The sequence below is a fragment of the Hemiscyllium ocellatum genome, chromosome 23 (assembly GCF_020745735.1).
Source record: "Hemiscyllium ocellatum isolate sHemOce1 chromosome 23, sHemOce1.pat.X.cur, whole genome shotgun sequence".
Taxonomy (NCBI): Eukaryota; Metazoa; Chordata; class Chondrichthyes; order Orectolobiformes; family Hemiscylliidae; genus Hemiscyllium; species Hemiscyllium ocellatum.
The window spans coordinates 26,302,929-26,322,166 of NC_083423.1; the positions used below are offsets into that span (position 1 = coordinate 26,302,929).

Consider the following 19,238-nt stretch of genomic DNA (forward strand, 5'->3'; position numbering starts at 1 on the left):
TGGTATCTTGATGCCTACTTACCAACAGCTGCAACTGCAGGACATTTATTGTAGATATACTTGGTGCATACATCCCTTATTGTGTTAGCATCAACAGCCTGGTTCAAAATGGAAAGTGTTGATTAGTTTAAAGTAACTACACAAAGGCAAGTTCTTAACAGTTTAATTTTGTTTAATCTGTCATTAAACTTAACACAGCTGCCCTTGGAAACAATGTGGAATTTTAATACAGACTTTGTTTACTTACTTCAATACGAGCTTCAAGCTCTGGGATTGGAATCCTTCTGTTATAACACAACATTTGTCTCCCAATGTCTTCACAGATTGGTGTTGATCCTGGAAATTTTACAATTCCAAATGAATATTTCAAACAAGCATGAATAACAAACTCTACAAACAGATAAACCTTGTTTTTACCATCAAGCTGCAGCAACATGTTTGTTTTTAAGAGGTTTTTGGCTCTTGCAACTTCACTGTCAGTAACACTGGTACACAATCTTATCCTGAAATTAAAAAAATGCCAATTAAGTGGACTTTGAAAATTATAATTCATGACAAATACAGTACTTTATCTCCATTATTGGTATAAAAATATTTATGAAATGGTGTAGCCAAAGCAACTTTACACTGAATACTACTATAATTTGTAACTAATTTTGTTACACCAAAGATCAAAATTAGAGTTAATGACTGCAACAGAGTTAAAGCTTTTGCTACATAAGGCAAAATTGCTGTTTTATGTAGGGATGATAATTTCAGTATATAACTTGCAGCACTAATTTTAGTTAATTCTTTGGAAGAAAAATATTAATTAGTTAATGATCATTGTTCTGTGTATTGAAAGGATACATGTTTAAAGCTGAAATTTAAACTAGGTTTGGGGTCAGTTGAATTGTTACTTGAGAGTACTGTTATGAAGTTGAAGGAATGTACTGTACCTTTAAGTGAGAGCAAATGCTGTTCTGCAGAGTTTACAAGTGTATATTGAGTGGATGGCAGCCTCAGTATATGTGTGTAATATTTGGCTATGAAATGGATACCGTAGTTGGTTGCTGTTTTGACAACAATTCAAATTTAACCAATTTAAAATTATGCCCCATGATACTAAAACCCAATAGAGTTTGAAGTTATTGTTTTGTCAATATTGAACCAGAGATGATCAGATGTTGGGGATATAAAAGAGGCAGGCATTTTGAAAATCAGACAGAGCAACTACCATCAACACAGATTCAAGAAATTAGGAAACACGTGTATCAAAGAACCTTTTCTCTTTCTTGCAAATATGTTTCGTATGAAAGATGACAAACCAGGGAGATTTTCAGCAGAAAGACCAACACCGAAGACAACAGCCACTGTGATTTTGAAATCAAGTGGATGTAATTTTAATGTGTTTTGTTGGAACACTATTATAATGTTGGAGGCAGATAATAAACAGTTAAGAGAAAAGGGGGCTTAGAGTTGTGAATAGCTGTTTAAATGTTCACTTTAAGAGTTAAAAAAAAATAGACATTATTCTCTTTAAACAGTACAATTTGGGGAGTTCTCTATCACTCATTTTAACAGAAGGGTTGACTGCTGTGTTATAGTACACTATGCAGACTACAGGCTAGCTTTTCCTGATTAAAATCTGACAATTGAGTAGTTAAATAGATCTTCAATTTCATGGGGAGTCTGTAAAAGTTCCCATGTGCAACTCCCACCTGGCTGTCTAGCTAGAATATACAAGCCAAATTCTCTAATCTATAGCAAGCTTAATTATTTTAAACACCAATTTCCTCTTGGCTTTGTCAATCTGAAGGAGAATAATTCCAGTTTCTCCAGTCTGTCCACATAACTGTAATCACTCAAATCATACAGTACAGAAGAGACCCTTCAGCCCTTAAGTGTCTACCGCCAAAAATATACTAATATCTTCAGTTTTCCCACGCTAGGCTAACAGCCTCAAATGTTACAACACTTCAAGTGTTCATCCAAGTGCTTTTAAAAAGGTTGAAATTACCAGACAGTGCATTCCAGATCATCACCACCCTCTAGGTGAAAAAAAAATCTTTCCTCAAATCCCCTCTGAACCTCCTATCTTTCAATTTAAAAGTCTTTCCCCTTGTCAGTGGCCCTTCGACCTGGGAGAACAGCTGTTTTCTATCCACCCTTTCAATGTCCCCTCAACTTTCTCTGCTCCAAAAGGAAAACAACTTGAAAGGGTTCAGAAAATATTTAAGGGATGTTGCCAGAATTGGAGGGTTTGAGCTAATAGGGTGAGTCGGAATAGACTGGGGCTGTTTTCCCTGGAGCATTGGAAGCTGATGTTCATAAAATCATGAGGGGCATGGGTAGGGTAAATAGGCAAGGTATTTTCCCTGAGTCAGGGAGTCCAAAACTAGAGGACATAGGTTTAAGGGGAGAGGGGAAAAATGTAAAAGGGACCCAAGGGGCTACCTTTTCATGCAAACGGTGGTGCATGTTTGGAATGAGCTGCCAGAGGAAATGGAGGAGGCTGCTACAATTACAACATTTGAGAGACATCTGGATGGGTATATGAATAGGAAAAGTCTGGTAATATTCCATACATGCACCACCATCTGCATGAAAAGGTTGCTCCTTGGGTCCCTTTTACATCTTTTCCCTCTCCCCTTAAACCTATGTCCCCTAGTTTTGAACTAGATTTATTTAGGATATCTGGTCCACATGTACAAGTTGGATGGAAGAATTTGTTTCCATGCTGTACATTTCTATGGGTTCTAAATACCTTACTCTTGTTTACGTACTTGATCACTGCCTCAAAACAAAAATCACCCAGATTTGTTGGGCATGACCTCCCTCTGACAAAGCCATGCTGACTATCTTTGATCAAACTTTGCCTCTCTAAACCTCTCCCTTTAGTGTTTCTCCAATAGTTTTATCTATTGCTGCTGTGCAACTGATGGGCTTATTGATTCACTTACCACTCTCTTTGAACAAAATGCAGCATGTTGTCAATCGTATTGGGCTCACAGACCATGTAAAGCCCCCACAGACCAGTATCTGTATAGCAGGTGTTGAAAGATTGGAAACTGTGGCAGAGATTACCCTGGCAAGCAATCTGTGCCAACTTACTGGACAAGTTCTGTTTACAAAAAATAAAATTGTTTGTTTAGACAGCCAACTAAACTATAAAAATGAACTCTGTCAAGCAATTAAAACTGAATAGTGGCAAAGGAAAAGGTTATTCCACTATTATGCAGTTTGAAACCAGGCGAGATGTTCAAAAATGCTTATATAATAGCTGTAAAGTTCTCAGTAATATAGGGCTACTGTTTCATTAAAGAGACGCAACTGATGGTAATTTAGTTATGCCTTGGGCGAGGGGAGACCATCATGGTAACCACAGCCAGTGTGGGAACTGAGCCGTGTGCCATTGGCCTCACCCTACATCACAAACTAGCTCTCCAGCTAACTGACTGGTCCCAGTGGATCCTAATGATCTTTATGTCATATGTACATTCAATAGCCCAAATCAGTCGCGAAATGGATAGAACAGTCAGCCAACTGGTTTATGATAAATCAGAAAACGAAAAAAAAAATGAGATTGACAACTCAAAACAATGATTGATGGAACTCTACCAGATTCAATTTCGTGATACTTGCAGAGTTAACATTTTCAAAATATTAACTACATTTAAGAGTGGAAGTTTCATTGCAGCCTGCTAAAGTGATGACAGTGTTTATTTCCCACTTTCTTGTACTGCTGGAATTTATCAAATGTGGAATGCTCATTTAGCTCCATCACCAATGAAAGAACATTGTAGTTTATTAGCAAATTAGATACACTGTTCTGAAAACAAGACCCTCAAGCTAGGATTTTACCCCAGTAAAATCAATGGTCAAATTATAATAGACTTCCATTAAACAAAATTATATTGTTCTAAATTTTATTTACTTACCGCACCACCACCAAAAGAACGGTCCCAGTTACCAATTAAGGTATTTGCTACCATGAGGGGAATAGTGTCTGCGTGTGACCAGCCAATAGCTTCAATAGCAATTGCAATATGAGCCAATGGCATCTTGTCATCTCTTACCCGAATCTGGTAAACAAAATCAGTTATCATTTTAATGTATATCTGCTGCAGTTATCACAATACAAAAAAATACTTCAACAATGAGCCCACAGATATGTAAATATAATCTGAACCAAAATCAAAGTTGGGAATTGAGAAAATAAATTGTGCATTGTAACAATACACACCACCACAGGCTGAACTTTACGTATATTCTGAAGAATTTGTGGGCGGCACTGCTGCCTCACAGCGCCAGAGACCCATGTTCGATTTCAGCTTTGGGTGACTGCGTGGAGTTTGCACATTCTCCCAGTGTCTGCGTGGGTTTCCTCCGGATGCTCCGGTTTTCTCCCACAGTCCAAAAATGTGCAGATTAGGTGAATTGGCTATGCTAAATTGCCCGTAGTGTTAGATGAAGGGGTAAATTTAGGGGAATGGGTCTGGGTGGGTTGCACTTTGGTGGGTCAGTGTGGACTTGTTGGGCCGAAGGGCCTGTTTCCACACTAAGTAAGTAATCTAATATGTCAACATTCCAGTTATTGAAGCAATCAGAAATTTACAGCTCTCGAATACGTAGTTCCAAGAGTGACTCAAACCTACACAGTTGAATTAAACGACTTCCACTATTCAATCAAAACTTTTAGAGCAACATTACGTGATCTGTACAATCTTCAAAACTCACCACAGTACATCCAAGTAGCTACCAAAGAATTACATTTTTGGTTTCTTCCTTGCCTCTTCCCACTTACTAGCTGACATTCAGGGTGCAAGTTTACACAAATTTGCACAATTAAGTAAGATTTCAGGATGATTAATAAAGTAGTTCACTCAATTCTTTGTTTTCCCAATAATAAATACATTTGTGCTTCATTAGCTTCAAGAGATGACACACTAATAGATGGAAAGAGTGAAAGAACTGGGTAGACACCAGCTAGCCAGGTGGTTTGTCAGCTGGTGATCCACTTTGCATCATGCTCTCAATTCTCACAGGGATGCTACAGATCTCTGCAAGATCACAGGGAAGTATGCAAAGCCACATTCAATGTGAAGTAAACAATATTGATCCTATCACAGCTACTGGTCACAACTAATCTGTGTACAGAGGGAAATGGTAGCTAGTAAACTGTTCACATGCTTTATGAAATATTAAATTGTTATGTACATACCTCACTTCCTGTGAACTTACAAGGAGGCAGGTCTGGTGTGGTATGACCATTGTAGGTTGTTAGTAGATTACCAAAATGATGCTTTGCCAAGTCAACCAATTTATCATGATCCACTCCTACAAAAAAAGGAATTCAAACTTGACAACTGAAGAAAATGTGCAGCTATGTTGGCAGATGGACAGAAAAATATTCAGTTAATACAATTAATTTCTGGATTTACTGTACATAGTCCATGAAGTTGATTATTAGAACAAATGCAATTTAAGCAAAAAATAAAACTTAAATATCTGTACATCAAGGCGGCACGGTAGCTCAGTGGTTAGCACTGCCGCCTCATAGCGCCAGGGACCCGGGTTCAACTCCTGCCTTGGGCGATTGTCCATGTGGAGTTTGCACATTCTCCCAGTGTCTACATGGGATTCCTCTGGGAGATCTGGTTTCCTCCCACAATCCAATCCAGGTGAATTGGCCATGCTAAATTGCCCATTGTGTTCAGGGATGCGTAGGTTAGTCAGGGAACACATATAGTCATAGTCTGGGTGGGACACTCTTCGGAGGTTCAATGTGGACTTGTTGGACCAAATGGCATGTTTCCACACAGTAGTGATTCCATGATATCAAACAATTTATTTTTTTTTCTCTCCAACCTGAAGTTGTCAGACTCCTTGTTTGGGTGGGCCTGATGTATTCACCTTTCTGATCATCTATAATTGCCATATTTAACTGGCCATTGCTCATTTGAGAGCTGTAACAGTGTCGCAGACTAATGGACAGCAGGGAGCAGTACAATAAAGTCCAATCCTATTCTCAGCTGACATTCATTACATATATTCATTTCCAGCAAGGCTGACAGACAATGACTGAAGGGGGAAGGTATTTCCTGTCCTCAAGGCTGGATTACTAATTGTTAGCATCGCTACTGACATTTTCATCTGGACAACAGATTTTCACCCAAACTAAACCCAGATATTTACAGTTCAGAATTTGGTGTTAAATATGAAACGAAAGCAGTTATAGTGCAAAACATACTTCAAAGGAATTCTGAGTATACAATTCAGTCACAGGCAACAATGAAAAATCCATACATTTAAATCTGATAAAAATAAATACCACATTCCCTTGAAATATCAAAACATTTTCTGATTATATTGATCATAAAATTAAACTTCATATTAAGCTTTATATTTATGTTCTAGTTTATGTTCAGGAGCAACACTTCTCAAATGGTCTACTTTACCATACTCTTCCCTATGTAAACTTTCATAATGTAGCAAAAGAAATGAAAATGCACCAAAACCATATTCTTTGTTGCCTGAAGGAATTGTGATGCATTGACATTAGAATTACAATTATTTATTATTGGAATAATCATTAAAAATGTTCTAACCTCCAGCTGCAGCCAATACCATCCTTGGTCCTTTGTAGTGCGTTGTGATATATTCCACTAGGTCATTTCGAGTTATGGATCTGTTACAATAATAAGTTTATGAGTGTGAAAGCAAAGGAAGAAAAATCAAGATGACAATTAAGAAATAAATACATACTTGATGTTTTCCGTAGGTCCCAGAATGGTACGGCCTAAAGCTGTTGCCTGATATGCTGTGGCGTGCAGATAGTCAAAGACTACTTCCTGCAGATTGGTTTCAACTTCTTGCATTTCCCTTAAAATAACACCTCGCTCACGCTCAATCTCAGCGGATCCCAAGGTACTGTTCTGAATAATGTCTGCAAGGATTTCAACAGCTGCGTGCAAAGCATCAAACAAAATATGGCTTACAAATGTAGACTTATTGTTTAAACCCGATGTTCTAATGACCAAGTTTCCTTCAGCGAATTCTGTAAAAGTATTATATAGCATATCATGTTTCGACAGTAGACAAATGTTTAGAATGTCTGGAAACACTATGCTAATTATTTCCACAATGAATTCAGGTTAAAAAGCACACAACCCTTTATGTAAGGGTGGGGAACACATCTCCTTAACTTATCTGAGAAGGCCTTAAGAGAAACTTAATTTAACAAAGTATAGTTTTCAAAGTAAGAGAACTTTTATGTGCTATATTATTCAAGTTCAAAAGATAACTAGATATTAAATCAATCAATCACCTCTGGGCAGATCTTTAGAAAATGCTTTAGCATAATACACTGTTTGTTCTCTAGATGTGTATGCATTTAAATGGGCTCCCATGTTCTCGATTTCAAGTTCCAAGTCCAGCTGAGAGCGTTTCTTTGTGCCCTGTGAGGAAGGAATAATAAGTTTAATGGCAATGCTTTTTTGGGTCAATTATACGATGTTTGACCCCAAACTGATCTTCAAACTCAACACGTAGTCCATCCTCAAAGCTGACAAACAAGCTCCAAGATATTGTTCTTCAATTCACAACCTGTCTCTGCTGAAATTACAACTCTTATCTCTTGCAAGTCCAACTTCACAACACTCCCATGCCTCAATTTCCATATAACACAAATTCCAACTATTCCATTTCAATTCCATTATCCCTGAATTTGGTGAATATTACTGGTGTTCTCCCATACTCAGCACAATTTTTCAAACCCCCTCACTCACTCTTGAATCGTAAATTCTTACTAGCACTGTTCTTAAAACTCCCTCTTTAATTAATACTTTAATGAATTAAGAGGATGTCTCATTTCCACAAATTTTCTTCCCAAAACCAGCTGGCTACAACATCAAAAGAAATCCTACTCAATCAGTCCATTTTCACCTAATTTTACACAAAAACAGAAACTCAGCAGGTCTGGCAGCATCTTTAAACAGAAAGCAGAGTCAATGTTTTGGATCCACTGACCTTACAACAGAACTCTTAGACGCTGCCAGACCTGCTAAGCTTCTCTAGCAATTTCTAGTTTTATTCCAGATTTCAGCATCTGCAGTTGTTGGCTTTACTTTACCACTTAATTTTACTCCCTGCTCCAACTTAGATTGGACTGTCTTTTAATAAAACTAATAAAAGTAATTAAAAGTACTAAATAAAGTTGCTAATTTTAAAGTATTTTATGAAAACAGGTGTTGCCTTACTTTAAAAGCCATGTGCTCCAAAAAATGAGCTGTTCCATTGTTCTTCTCATTCTCATAGCGGCTCCCAGCGTCAATCCATAGTCCAACCTAGAGAAAGCAACAAGGTGTACTTCACAGAAAAACATAAAAATTTGTATCAAAGTCAAAAGATATTATTATTATTATAATAATAATTTTGGCTCCCCAAAAATATTACTTATTTTCAACTCAAAACTCTAATAATTTGTTGGTAGAAAGTGTTTCATTTAGCAAGACCCAGTTATTTAATAGATCATTCTGCTGCACATAGATAAAATGGCAATTGCTGGAAATCATGATATGAGATAACAATTAGAAAAAGGTACAACTGATCAGTGGCGATGACACAGCAGTTGTTAAAGACAGAAAGCAGAGTAAGAATAAACACGCGACTTATAAATTGGCAAGGCATAGCTAGTAATGTGAATGGGTACAGAGGACCATCATTAAAATTTTCTGATGATAACAAATTAGGGAACATAAACTGTGAGAAAGAAAGAGACAATAAGAAAAATTTCAGCTTGTTAAATCAGAGATAGATGTGGCAAATTAAAAAAAAGGCAAAAATAAAGGAAGCATATCTAAGGTCTAGGCAACTAAAAACAAAGTCCTTGAAGAATATAGAGAAAGAAGGAAGGAGCTCTAACAGGAAGGCAAGAGAGCGAAAAGGGGTTATGAAATTTCCTTGGCCAGCAGCGTTAAGGACAATTCCAAGATGGTTGAGAGAAGGTATGAGAGACAGGATTCATTCACATTGGAAGGGAATGGACGTGTTAGTAATAGACAGCATGAGTTTGTGCAGGGAAAGGCATGTCTCATCAACAATTGAGTTTTTTTTGGAAGAAGTGACAAAAATGATTGATCAGGAAAGGACAGTGGAAGTTGTCTACATGGACTTTACTAAGGCATTTGATAAGGTACCTCATGGCAGGATGGTACAAAAGGTCGAGTCTCCTGGAATTTGGGGTGAATTGGTTGGATGGATACAAAACGGACTTCGTCATAGAAGACAGAGTAGCAGTGAAAGAGTGCTTTTCAGAATGGAGATTAGTAACTAGTGGTGTTCCACGGGGATCAGTGCTGGACCTTTGTTGTTTGTAATTTATATAAATGAGCTGGGGGAAAATGTAGAAAGTTTGCAGATGATACCAAAATTGTCAGAATTGCATACAGTGACGTGGATTGTTAAAGGATACACTAGACAGAGAAATGGCAGATTTAATCTAGACAAATGCAAGGTGATGCAATTTGGAAAACCAAACTCAGGTGCAAATTATGGAATAAACTGCAGAACTCTTAGGAGCATTGACAGAGTGCGATCTGGGCATACAGTCCATAGATTCCTGAAAATGGCAACACAAGGTTTATAAGAAGGCATACAGCATGCTTGCCTTCATTGGCCAGGGCATCGAATATAAAAGTTGGCAAGCTATCTTACAGTTGTACAAAATGTTAGTTAGGCCACATTTGGGATATTGCATGCAGTTCTGGTTGCCACCCTGCCAGAAAGACATTGATGCTTTGGAGAGATTGCAGAGACGTTGCCTGATTTGGAAGGTTTTAGTAATAAGGAGCACTTGGATAAACTCATTGTTTTCACAAAAACAAAATTCTAACAGGCATATATAGGGTGGATAGTCAGAAGCTTTTTCCAAGGGTGGAAAGGTCAACTACAAGAGGGCACAGGTTCAAGGTGAGAGGGGGAAGGTTTAAGGGAGAAATGCAGGGAAAAGTTTTCACAGAGTGTGGAGTAATACACTGCTGGTGGAAACAGGCACATAGCAATGTTTAAAGGGTATCTTGAGAGACACATGCAATGTAAGATGAACTGAGGGTTAGAGACCATGGATGGGCAATAAGCAGCAGGTCTAAATAAAAATAGGAATTGACACCAGCCTTGGTGGGCCAAAGAGGCCTGATCCAGTGCTGTATTGCATTGTATAAATAGAAGTCTATACTGGTCAGTTTGCAGCAGCATATTCTGAAAATAAAAGAAAAATTGCCTGAACACAAAAATCCCAATGGAATAAGGAATATGATAGCGAGTATGGATTTTTAAAAGGCAGACTATGGATGATGAAAGCAATTATATGACATATGGTCTCTGCTGCACCATAGATTTACTAGAAAAATGCTAATAATGAGATGACATGGACAAGAAAATTAAACAAAGGCTGAAGCTCAATGTGCTGAAAGGGTAAAGTTGCATGGGCATCAAAAGCAGTACTAAAAAAATTTTTCTATATTTATTAGAATACAAACATTTTTAAAAAAATGTCAGCCATGATATTCAAGAAGGAATTCTACAACTATTGAAAGATGTATGGAAATGAAAGTGTAGATAGTTTCGATACTTTTAAAAATGTAAGCACAATAACCATAACTGCCTCATAGGTTAAAAATCACACAACACCAGGTTATAGTCCAACAGGTTTAATTGGAAGCACTAGCTTTTGGAGGGACACTACTTAACGCTCCAAAAGCTAGTGTGCTTCCAATTAAACCTGTTGGACTATAACCTGGTGTTGTGATTTTTAACTTTGTACACCCCAGTCCAACACCGGCATCTCCAAATCATGCCTCATAGGTGACTGCGAATTTCAGAGACATTTTGGTACTAACTATAGGTATAAGGTTAGTATAGAAAAGTGGATATGAAGTGGATAAACCATGATCTTCTTGAGTGACGGAGCAGACTGACAGGCAAATGATTTACTTTTGCCCCTTTGCTTTCTTGATCTGTATGCAGCTTTTAATGCAATTGGGACTAAACCATTCCACTCCAATGCTTTTCTGTCCACCTATCTGTCCATCTACCTAGTCATAGCCAGAAAATTACGTGCAATGGCTTTGCTTTCTATTTTCACAGTTCTCTCTGAAGACCACAAGGATCTCTTCTTGGCCCTCCATTATTTCGAATCCACATAATGCCTCACCTCAGTGACATCATCTGAAAACTCAGTATTAATTTTCACATGCACACTGACAACACCCGTTTCTATTTCACCATCACTTCTCTAAACCCCTCCAACGCCTCTAAGCATCGTCACACTGCTTGTCTGACATTCAGTACCAGATGATTTCCTGGGAAGGATAAAGCCACTGTCTTCAGTTTATGCTACAGACAAAGCACCCTAACCACCAAGTCCATCATTGCCCCAATCAATTTGACAAAGGCAAAATCAGACTGTTTGGAATGTTGATGTTCTATCTAACATTATATTTAGAAATGACTTGGATGGAGGCATAGTGAGCATGTATCCAAATTTGATAATGACACAAAAGTTTAGTGAGAGTAGAAAGCTAAATAGTAGCAAATGATTATCACCATCCATAAGTCCAAAAAGGATCTAGAGTGATTAATTCTGCAAAAGAGATAGGGCATTATAACTTGATAGAAATGGGCTGGTTTTGCTAAAGAAAAGAATCATCAGCAACATAGTGTGTTTTACAGATTCTAGGTATCTCAAAGTATTTTACTGTCAGGGAAGAGCTTTGTAAAGTGTAATTACTATGTAAACAATGTGAAAATTGACCAGAGGGACATATGTCCAAAAAATGCATGAGAAATCCAATTAACAATTTATCAGCTACAGATTTTAGTTCAAGCTCTAATCACAAGGATTTTCAGCAAGATGAACCTGGATCGTCACATGATGGAATTAGTCTCAAGGTTGGATAATGTTTAAATCTTTACTATCTCAATCAGTTGGTCCTTTTCCTCCAGTTCTGAATCTTAATTCCAGACACTGGAGAAATGAGAGGTTGAAGACTCCCTCCTCCTCCACTGCATCGTGGTAATCTACGTACTCAGTAAACATATTAAGTACTGGTGTCTGAAATAACAATGTTTTAGAACAGGAGACTGAATTTCTATAGATTTTTTCTAAAAAAAAGCAGAATATTCATGACATCTGAAAGAAGCAGCTTATGAAATTTAGACATTCAAAAATGGAACCTAGGTCGCTTAGTTTAGCAACTCACGAATGATATCTTTGATAGTACACAGTGTAGATTGACAAAGATGATACTAGAACTAAAAGAGATAAATTAAGGAAGGCTGTGTAGAGATTGTGATAGACGCAAGTTAGTGGCCAAATACAACATTTAAATGGCATCTGGATGGGTGCATGAATAGGAAGAGTTTAGAAGGATATGGACCAGGTTCTGACAAATGGGGCTAGATGACTTTAGGATACCTGCTCGGGCAAGGCGAACTGCAGGGTCTGTTTCTGTGCTGTACATCTTTAAATGAGCATTTGGAAAGGCAAGGACTGATTTGGATAGTCAACACGTCTCACAAACTTGATTGTGTTTTTTGAAGTAGTAACAAAGAATCGGTGAGGGCAGGTGGTGGACGTCATCTATGTGGACTTCAGTAAGGCATTTGACAAGATTCCTCATGGTTGACTGATTAGTAAGGTTAGATCTCATGGAATAAAAAGGGAGAACTAGCCAGTTAGATATAGAACTGGCTTGAAAGTACAAGACAGAGGGTGTTGGTGGAGGGTTGCTTTTCAGACCGGAGGTCTGGAACCAGTGGTGTGCCACAGTAATCGGTGTTGGGTCCACTGTTTCTTTGTCATTCATATAAATTATTTGGATGTGAACATAGGAGGTATAGTTAGTAAGTTTGTAGATGACACCAAAATTGGACATGTAGTAGACAGTGAAAAACATTATCTCAGAATACAATAGGATCGTGATCAGATGGGCCAATGGGCTGAGGAGCAGCAGATGGAGTTTAATTTAGATAAATGTGAGGTGCTGTATTTTGGAAAAGCAGATCAGGGCAGGACTTATACACTGAATGGTAAAGTCCTGGGGAGTGTTGCTGAACAAAGAGACCTTGAAGTGCAGGTTCATAGTTCCTTGAAAGTAGAGTTGCAGGTAGATAGGATAGTGAAGACGACGTTTGGTATGCTTTCCTTTATTGGACAGAGCATTGAGTTTAGGAATTGGGAGATCATATTGCAGCTGTACAGAACATTGATTAGGCCACTTTTGGAATAGTGTGTGCAGTTCTGGTCTCCTTTCTGTTGGAATGATGTTCTGAACCCTTTCATGTTTCACAAAAGATTTAAAAGGATGTTGCTAAGGTTGGAGGATTTGATCTACATGGAGAGGTTGAATAGGCTGGGGTTGTTTTCCCTGGAGCGGAGGAGACAGAGCTGACTTTAGAGGTTTATAAAATCTTGAGGATTGGCTTTCCTGGGTGGGGAAGTCCAGAACTAGAGGGCATCCGTTTAGGATGAGAGGCGAAAAATTTAAAAGGAATCTGATGGGCAATTTTTCCACGCAGAGGGTGGTATGTGTATGGAATGAGCTGCCAGAGGGAGTGGAAGAGGCTGGTACAACTACAACTTTTATAAGGCATCTGAATGGGAACAGAATATGAAGGGTTTACAGGCATATGGGCCAGGTGCTGGGAAATGGGACTAGATTGGGTTTTTGATATTTGGTCTTGATATTTAGTCAGCATGGACTAGTTGGACCTAAGGGTCTGTTTCTGTGCTGCACATCTGTATGATTCTATGTCATCAACAGTGCTATTAAGTGGCACTTTCTGAATAGTGGCATGTTCATTATACACAGTTTGGGTTCTGCTTGAGCAACCCATCTCCTGACTTGTTTGTTGAAAGTTGGACCAAAGCAATGATGGAATATGACTTTGCTTGACATCAAAACAGCATTTGACCAAGTACAACAAAGGAGCTGTACTTGTCAATGAATTAAAGGAAAAACTCTGCCGATTGGAGTTATACCTAGTACAAACATAGGTGATAGCGGTTATTGGAGATAAACACTCCAAATGTGATCGTATCAAGGACAGACATAATCTTGGTACATAATTCTATTTCTAAAGAACCTCTTGACTTGTAAAGGTTAACTGACATTTTCACAGCAACATTAGTATTAATCAAATTTTTTTCCCTCCTCTCTTAATGATGATCTCTTCTTCCAGCACACTTTAAAATTTCATGAAAGGATTTTTGGGGGGGCGGGGTTAAAAACAGAGAAAGATAACCTCAGGGAATCCATCATCACCCTCAATATTGTTGACGACAGTCAAGGGCAATTACTAAGCTGAAAGTTTCTCAAACAAACCTTCCCCGTGAGTGAGAGAAAAAGAAAGATTTCAAAAACAAAATATACTCAGTGGAGTTTGCAGGTTATTATTAAGAGACTGTAATGAACCTATATCAATTCCAAGAGTCAATAACTCAGCAAGTGTAAGTCTATTTGCAGTTTATAAGTTGTAGCATTGAGGGTGCAGTAAGGCCAATTAGCAGTTCCCATATATGCCACATCACAGGAAGTGACATAATATATCATTATTACAATAGCCAATGTAGAGAAAGAATGAGCATTTGAAGAAATTTAACAAACACAGGGACGCAGAGAAATTCTGAGCTTCATCAAAAGAAAGACTCACTTGATAAAGTTTTAAGAGGTAGAGTTTAAAGTCAAGTCAAGATGGCCAAGTTCATCATAGGTAAAACAATGCTGCACTGAATCCAAATCTATAACGTCAGGTTAAATGCAAGTCACTGAACGATTTCAAAACTGTTGTTGTGGATGCTTGCAGAATCATGAAGACAGAAAAATGCTGGCAAAAGCAAATGTAATTAAGAAATTGGAAGCTCAACTAGGTCCAGAACATCTCAAGAACTGCACTGCACGTCCTTTAAATCTCAGCTACAGAGCAAGGCACAGTCAGCACAAGCCAGAACAAACATCCGCAGTAAACCAGAAAAGCTAAGGCAACACAACACAGAAACAGAAAAGTAAGTGGATTTTTTTTTGTATTTCCTTTCTCATAACATTTAAAAAAGACATTTTACTGTTTATTGTATTGTTATTTTTAACCTTTTAAAGAAACTTGACTTTAAGTAGTAATACAGCCACAATGAAGTTTATTTTTAATCTTAGTGGTGTCAGTGGTTTGCCCATAGTTGTCAATAATGACAGCCTATGATTCTCTTTCATAAAATACCATTTAAATTTTGACAGTCATCTGCTCCAGACACCAGACATCAATCTGATGTTATAGTCTCATCTTTTCAGATTTTTTTTCTAGGCTTTCTTCTCTTCAAGGTGGACATGACTTGCTTCCAGCTTCACTGTGCGCTGGTGAATCATTTTTTGTTATACGCATGCTTATAACATGAATGATAAGTTAAAATGTAGCTGGGTTGGTAAATGAGGAAGAAGAAAAAGCCTGCTCTCTATCAATCTGGGCTGGGGTCTCAGCTTATTTTAGCTGGCCACTGCAATAGCTCTGAAAAACGTTTGGACTAAGATAACAAGTACTTACTCATTGCTTTCAAGGCAAAAATAGCTGAGAATCCTAAAAAAAATGCAATTGAGATTGATGCAGAGTTATATAGGTTCAGATTAGAATTAGTGAACAGGGTTTTTTAAAATAAGTCAGACAGGCAGCATTTCTCAAGGAGGGTGTTCCAAACTGGGCAACGACCAGATAAAATCAAGTACTGTTCAATCCCTTGTAAAAGTCGTCCAGCTAACATTTAAAAAAAATTGAAGCTCATTCTACTTAGCATTTGATCACCTCCAAAGTTAAAAACTGGCCTGGTGCAGTTTTACAAAATCACAGAATAGCACATCAGCAAAGGCAGCTATCAATTCCTCAGAGGTACACAGGTCAACTCACCCTGTCTAGGTACTATTCCACTGGTACATACTGCATTCCTGCTAATCATGCCCTCTCATATAATACATGGATATCAAGAAGCGAGGACTCAGTTCAAACAAAGTAACTGAAAATGCAGAGCAGACAAATAATTGTGCAACAGCTCGACAAGATCAAAAAGTACACTGGGATTGGAGGAAGCTTGCCACACAGCTTAGGCAGATGCCTAAGGATTCATAAATGATTAAGAATTGTAACTATGCTTAGAGTTAAAGCCATCAATTAAATTCGTTAGAGGGGTCAATTGAAGAGAAGTTTAAAAATTCAAAACAAAATGAGCGTGCGGAGATACAGGGTAGTGAAGAGGTAAACGATAATCAAAATGTGATAGGAAGTGATAGAAAATGTCAAGAGAGCAGCAAACATTAGAACCAGAATAAGTAGTAATGGTAAAAAGTTAAAACTTGAGACTCTTTATCTGAACAGGAGCAGCATTTGTAATGAGGGGTTGGTGGCACAAATAGAACTAAATGAATGTAATTCAATAGCGATTACAGAGATAAGGTTGAAAAATGTATTGCTGGAAAAGCACAGCAGGTCAGGCAGCATTCAAGGAGCAGGAGAATCGACATTTTGGGCATCTGCAGTCCTCACTTTCTCCCAGAGAGAAGGTTGTAAGGTGGCCAGAACTGGGAACTCGATATTCAAGGGTATTTGACATCCAAGAAAAATAAGCAAAGAAGGTGGGGTACTGTTGTTAGTAAAAGAGTTAAATCAATACAGTGGTGAATAGTGATATAGATGCAATAGAGCATGCTCTGGAATCAGTTTGGTTTGAAATAAGGAATAGCAAGCGCAGGAATTCATGACTGGGTGTTTGTAGATCTCCGAGAAATGCCTCACTGTAGGATAAAGTTTAAAATAGGATAAAAGAAAAATAATAGAGGCTTGCAATAAGGACAATGGTCATCAGTGATTTCTAGTCTATATATTAACTGGACAAATCAGACGGGCAAGGGTAACATGGAAAACCAATTTGTAGAGTGCATTGTCTCTCTGTAGATCATTTCTTTGAATGTTGCACTACCTACGCAGGAACATGCTATGTTAAACGTAGAACGTGTACTCAGGTAGGATTAATAAGAAATCTCGTAAGGATTCTCTAGAAGGTAGCAATCATAACACAATTTTAAATCAGTTTGAGGGAGTCTAGCTTGAAACTCAAACCAATGCCATCAACTTAAATAAGGACAACTGGGAGGTATGAAGAAGCAGCTGCCTAAAACAGGCTGGGAAAATAGCCTGAGGGAAAAGGTCAGTAAATGAGCAGTAGCAGACATTTAAGCAGATATTACATAATGCTCAGCAAGAATTTATTCTGATCGAAACAAAGGAATCGATGAGGAGGATGAATCACCCATGGTTAACGAAAATGATCAAGGAGAGTATCCAGTTCAAAACAAAGGCATACAAAGCAGCAAAAACTAGTGTTTGGTCAGAGGATTGAGAATGTTTTTTGGACTGAGCAGCAGACAACTAAAAAGCTACTAAAAAGGGACAAATTGACTATGAAAGTAAATTGACAAGAAATATCAAATCAAGCAGGGCGTGCCAAAAAGAAAGTGTAGCTAAAGTGTGGGACTCTTGGAAGACGCAATGGGCAAATTGATAATTTTGTATATATTAATTTTATGAGAGGTGGGTGTTGCTGGCTGGCTTGCATTTATTGCCCATCCCTAGTTGTCCTTGAGAAGGTGCTGGTGGGCTGCTTTTTTGAATTGCTGCAGTCCACCTGCTGTGGGTTGACCCACAATACCATTATGGAATTCCAGGATTTTGGAATCCTGAAGTGAAGGAACAATGAAGGAACAGCGATATATTTCTAAGTCAGGATGATGAGTGGTTTGGAGGGGAATTTGAAGGTGATGATGTATATATCTGCTTCCCTTGTCCTTCTAGATGTAAATGGTCGAGGTGGCGTCTCAGGATCTTCAGTGAATTTTTGCAGTGCATCTTGTAGATAGCACATCTGCTGCTACTGAGCATCAAATGATGGAAGGAATAGATGCAGTGCCAATCAAGTGAGCTGCATTGTCCTGGATGGTGTCACGTTTTTTGAGTGTTTTTGGGGCTGCACTCATCCAGGCAAGTGGGGAGTATTTCATCACAATCCTGACTTCTGCTTTGTAGATGGCTTAAAGGCTTTCAGGAGTCAGGAGGTGAGGTACTCATTGCAGTATTCCTAGCCTCTGAACTGGTGTTGTAGCCATGGTGTTTATGTGGAGAGTCCAGTTGAATTTGTGATCAATGATAGCTCCAAGGATGTTGATACTGGGGGATTCAGTGATGGTAACATCATCGAATGTCGTGAGGCAGTGGTTAGATTGTCTCTTGTTGGTGATGGTCATAACTTGGCATTTATGTGGCATGAATATTACTTGCCACTTGTCAGCCTAAGCCTGGGTATTGTCTACGTCTTGTTGCATTTGGACATGGACTGCTTTAGTATCTGAGGAATCGTGAAATGTGCTGAACACTATGCAACCATTGGTTAACATCCCCACTTCTGACCTTATGATGAAGGGAAGGTCATCGAAGCAGCTTGAAGTTGGGCCTAGGACACTACCCTGAGGAACTCCTGCAGAGATGCCCTGGAGGGAGATAACTGATCTCCAACAACCATGGCCATCTTCCTACATGTCACATGACTAACCACCAGAGAGTTTTCCCCTTAATATCCATTCACTCCAGTTTTGCTAGGGCTCCGTGCTGCCACAATCGGTTCAATGTGGTTTTGATGTCAAGGGTGTCACTCTCATCTCACCTCTGGAATTCATCTCTTTTGTCCATGTTTGAACCAGGCAGTAATGAGGTCAGGATTGAATGGCCCTGGCAGAATCCAAATTAGGCATCATGGAGCAGATTATTGCTGAGCAGTGCTGTATGATAGCACTGTTGATGACACCTTCATCACTTTACTGATGACCGACAGTCGACTGATGGGGCAGTAATTGGCCAGGTTCAACTTGTCATGCTTTTCATGCACAGTGCATACTTGGACAATTTTCCACCTTGTCAAGTAGACGCCAGTGTTGTAACTATACTAGCGGAGAAGCACAAGTCTTCAGTACTATTGCAGGAATACTGTCAGGACCCATAGCCTTTACAGTATTTAGTGCCTCCAACCATTTCTTGATATCACGTGGAATGAATCAAATTGGCTGAAGACTAGTATCTGTAATGCTGGGGACCACTGGAGGAAGCTGAGATAGATCATCCACTTCTGGCTGAAGATTGCTACGATTTGCATGAATACCAATTCAAGG

At 38.6% G+C, this 19,238-nt stretch overlaps 1 protein-coding gene across 1 annotated transcript in view; it reads right to left on the reverse strand.

The window, feature by feature from the left end:
- The window catches only part of pmpcb (peptidase, mitochondrial processing subunit beta), a 32,851-nt gene that overhangs the window by 185 nt on the left and 13,428 nt on the right, over window positions 1–19,238 (reverse strand). The window contains exons 4-13 of the mRNA XM_060842810.1: window positions 8,241–8,327; window positions 7,310–7,439; window positions 6,748–6,946; window positions 6,591–6,670; window positions 5,204–5,319; window positions 3,921–4,064; window positions 2,943–3,103; window positions 418–503; window positions 248–336; window positions 23–98 (exon numbers count right to left, since the gene is read on the reverse strand). Of these exons, the coding sequence (XP_060698793.1) occupies window positions 23–98; window positions 248–336; window positions 418–503; window positions 2,943–3,103; window positions 3,921–4,064; window positions 5,204–5,319; window positions 6,591–6,670; window positions 6,748–6,946; window positions 7,310–7,439; window positions 8,241–8,327 (1,168 nt within the window). The remainder of the gene's footprint in view (window positions 1–22; window positions 99–247; window positions 337–417; window positions 504–2,942; window positions 3,104–3,920; window positions 4,065–5,203; window positions 5,320–6,590; window positions 6,671–6,747; window positions 6,947–7,309; window positions 7,440–8,240; window positions 8,328–19,238) is intronic.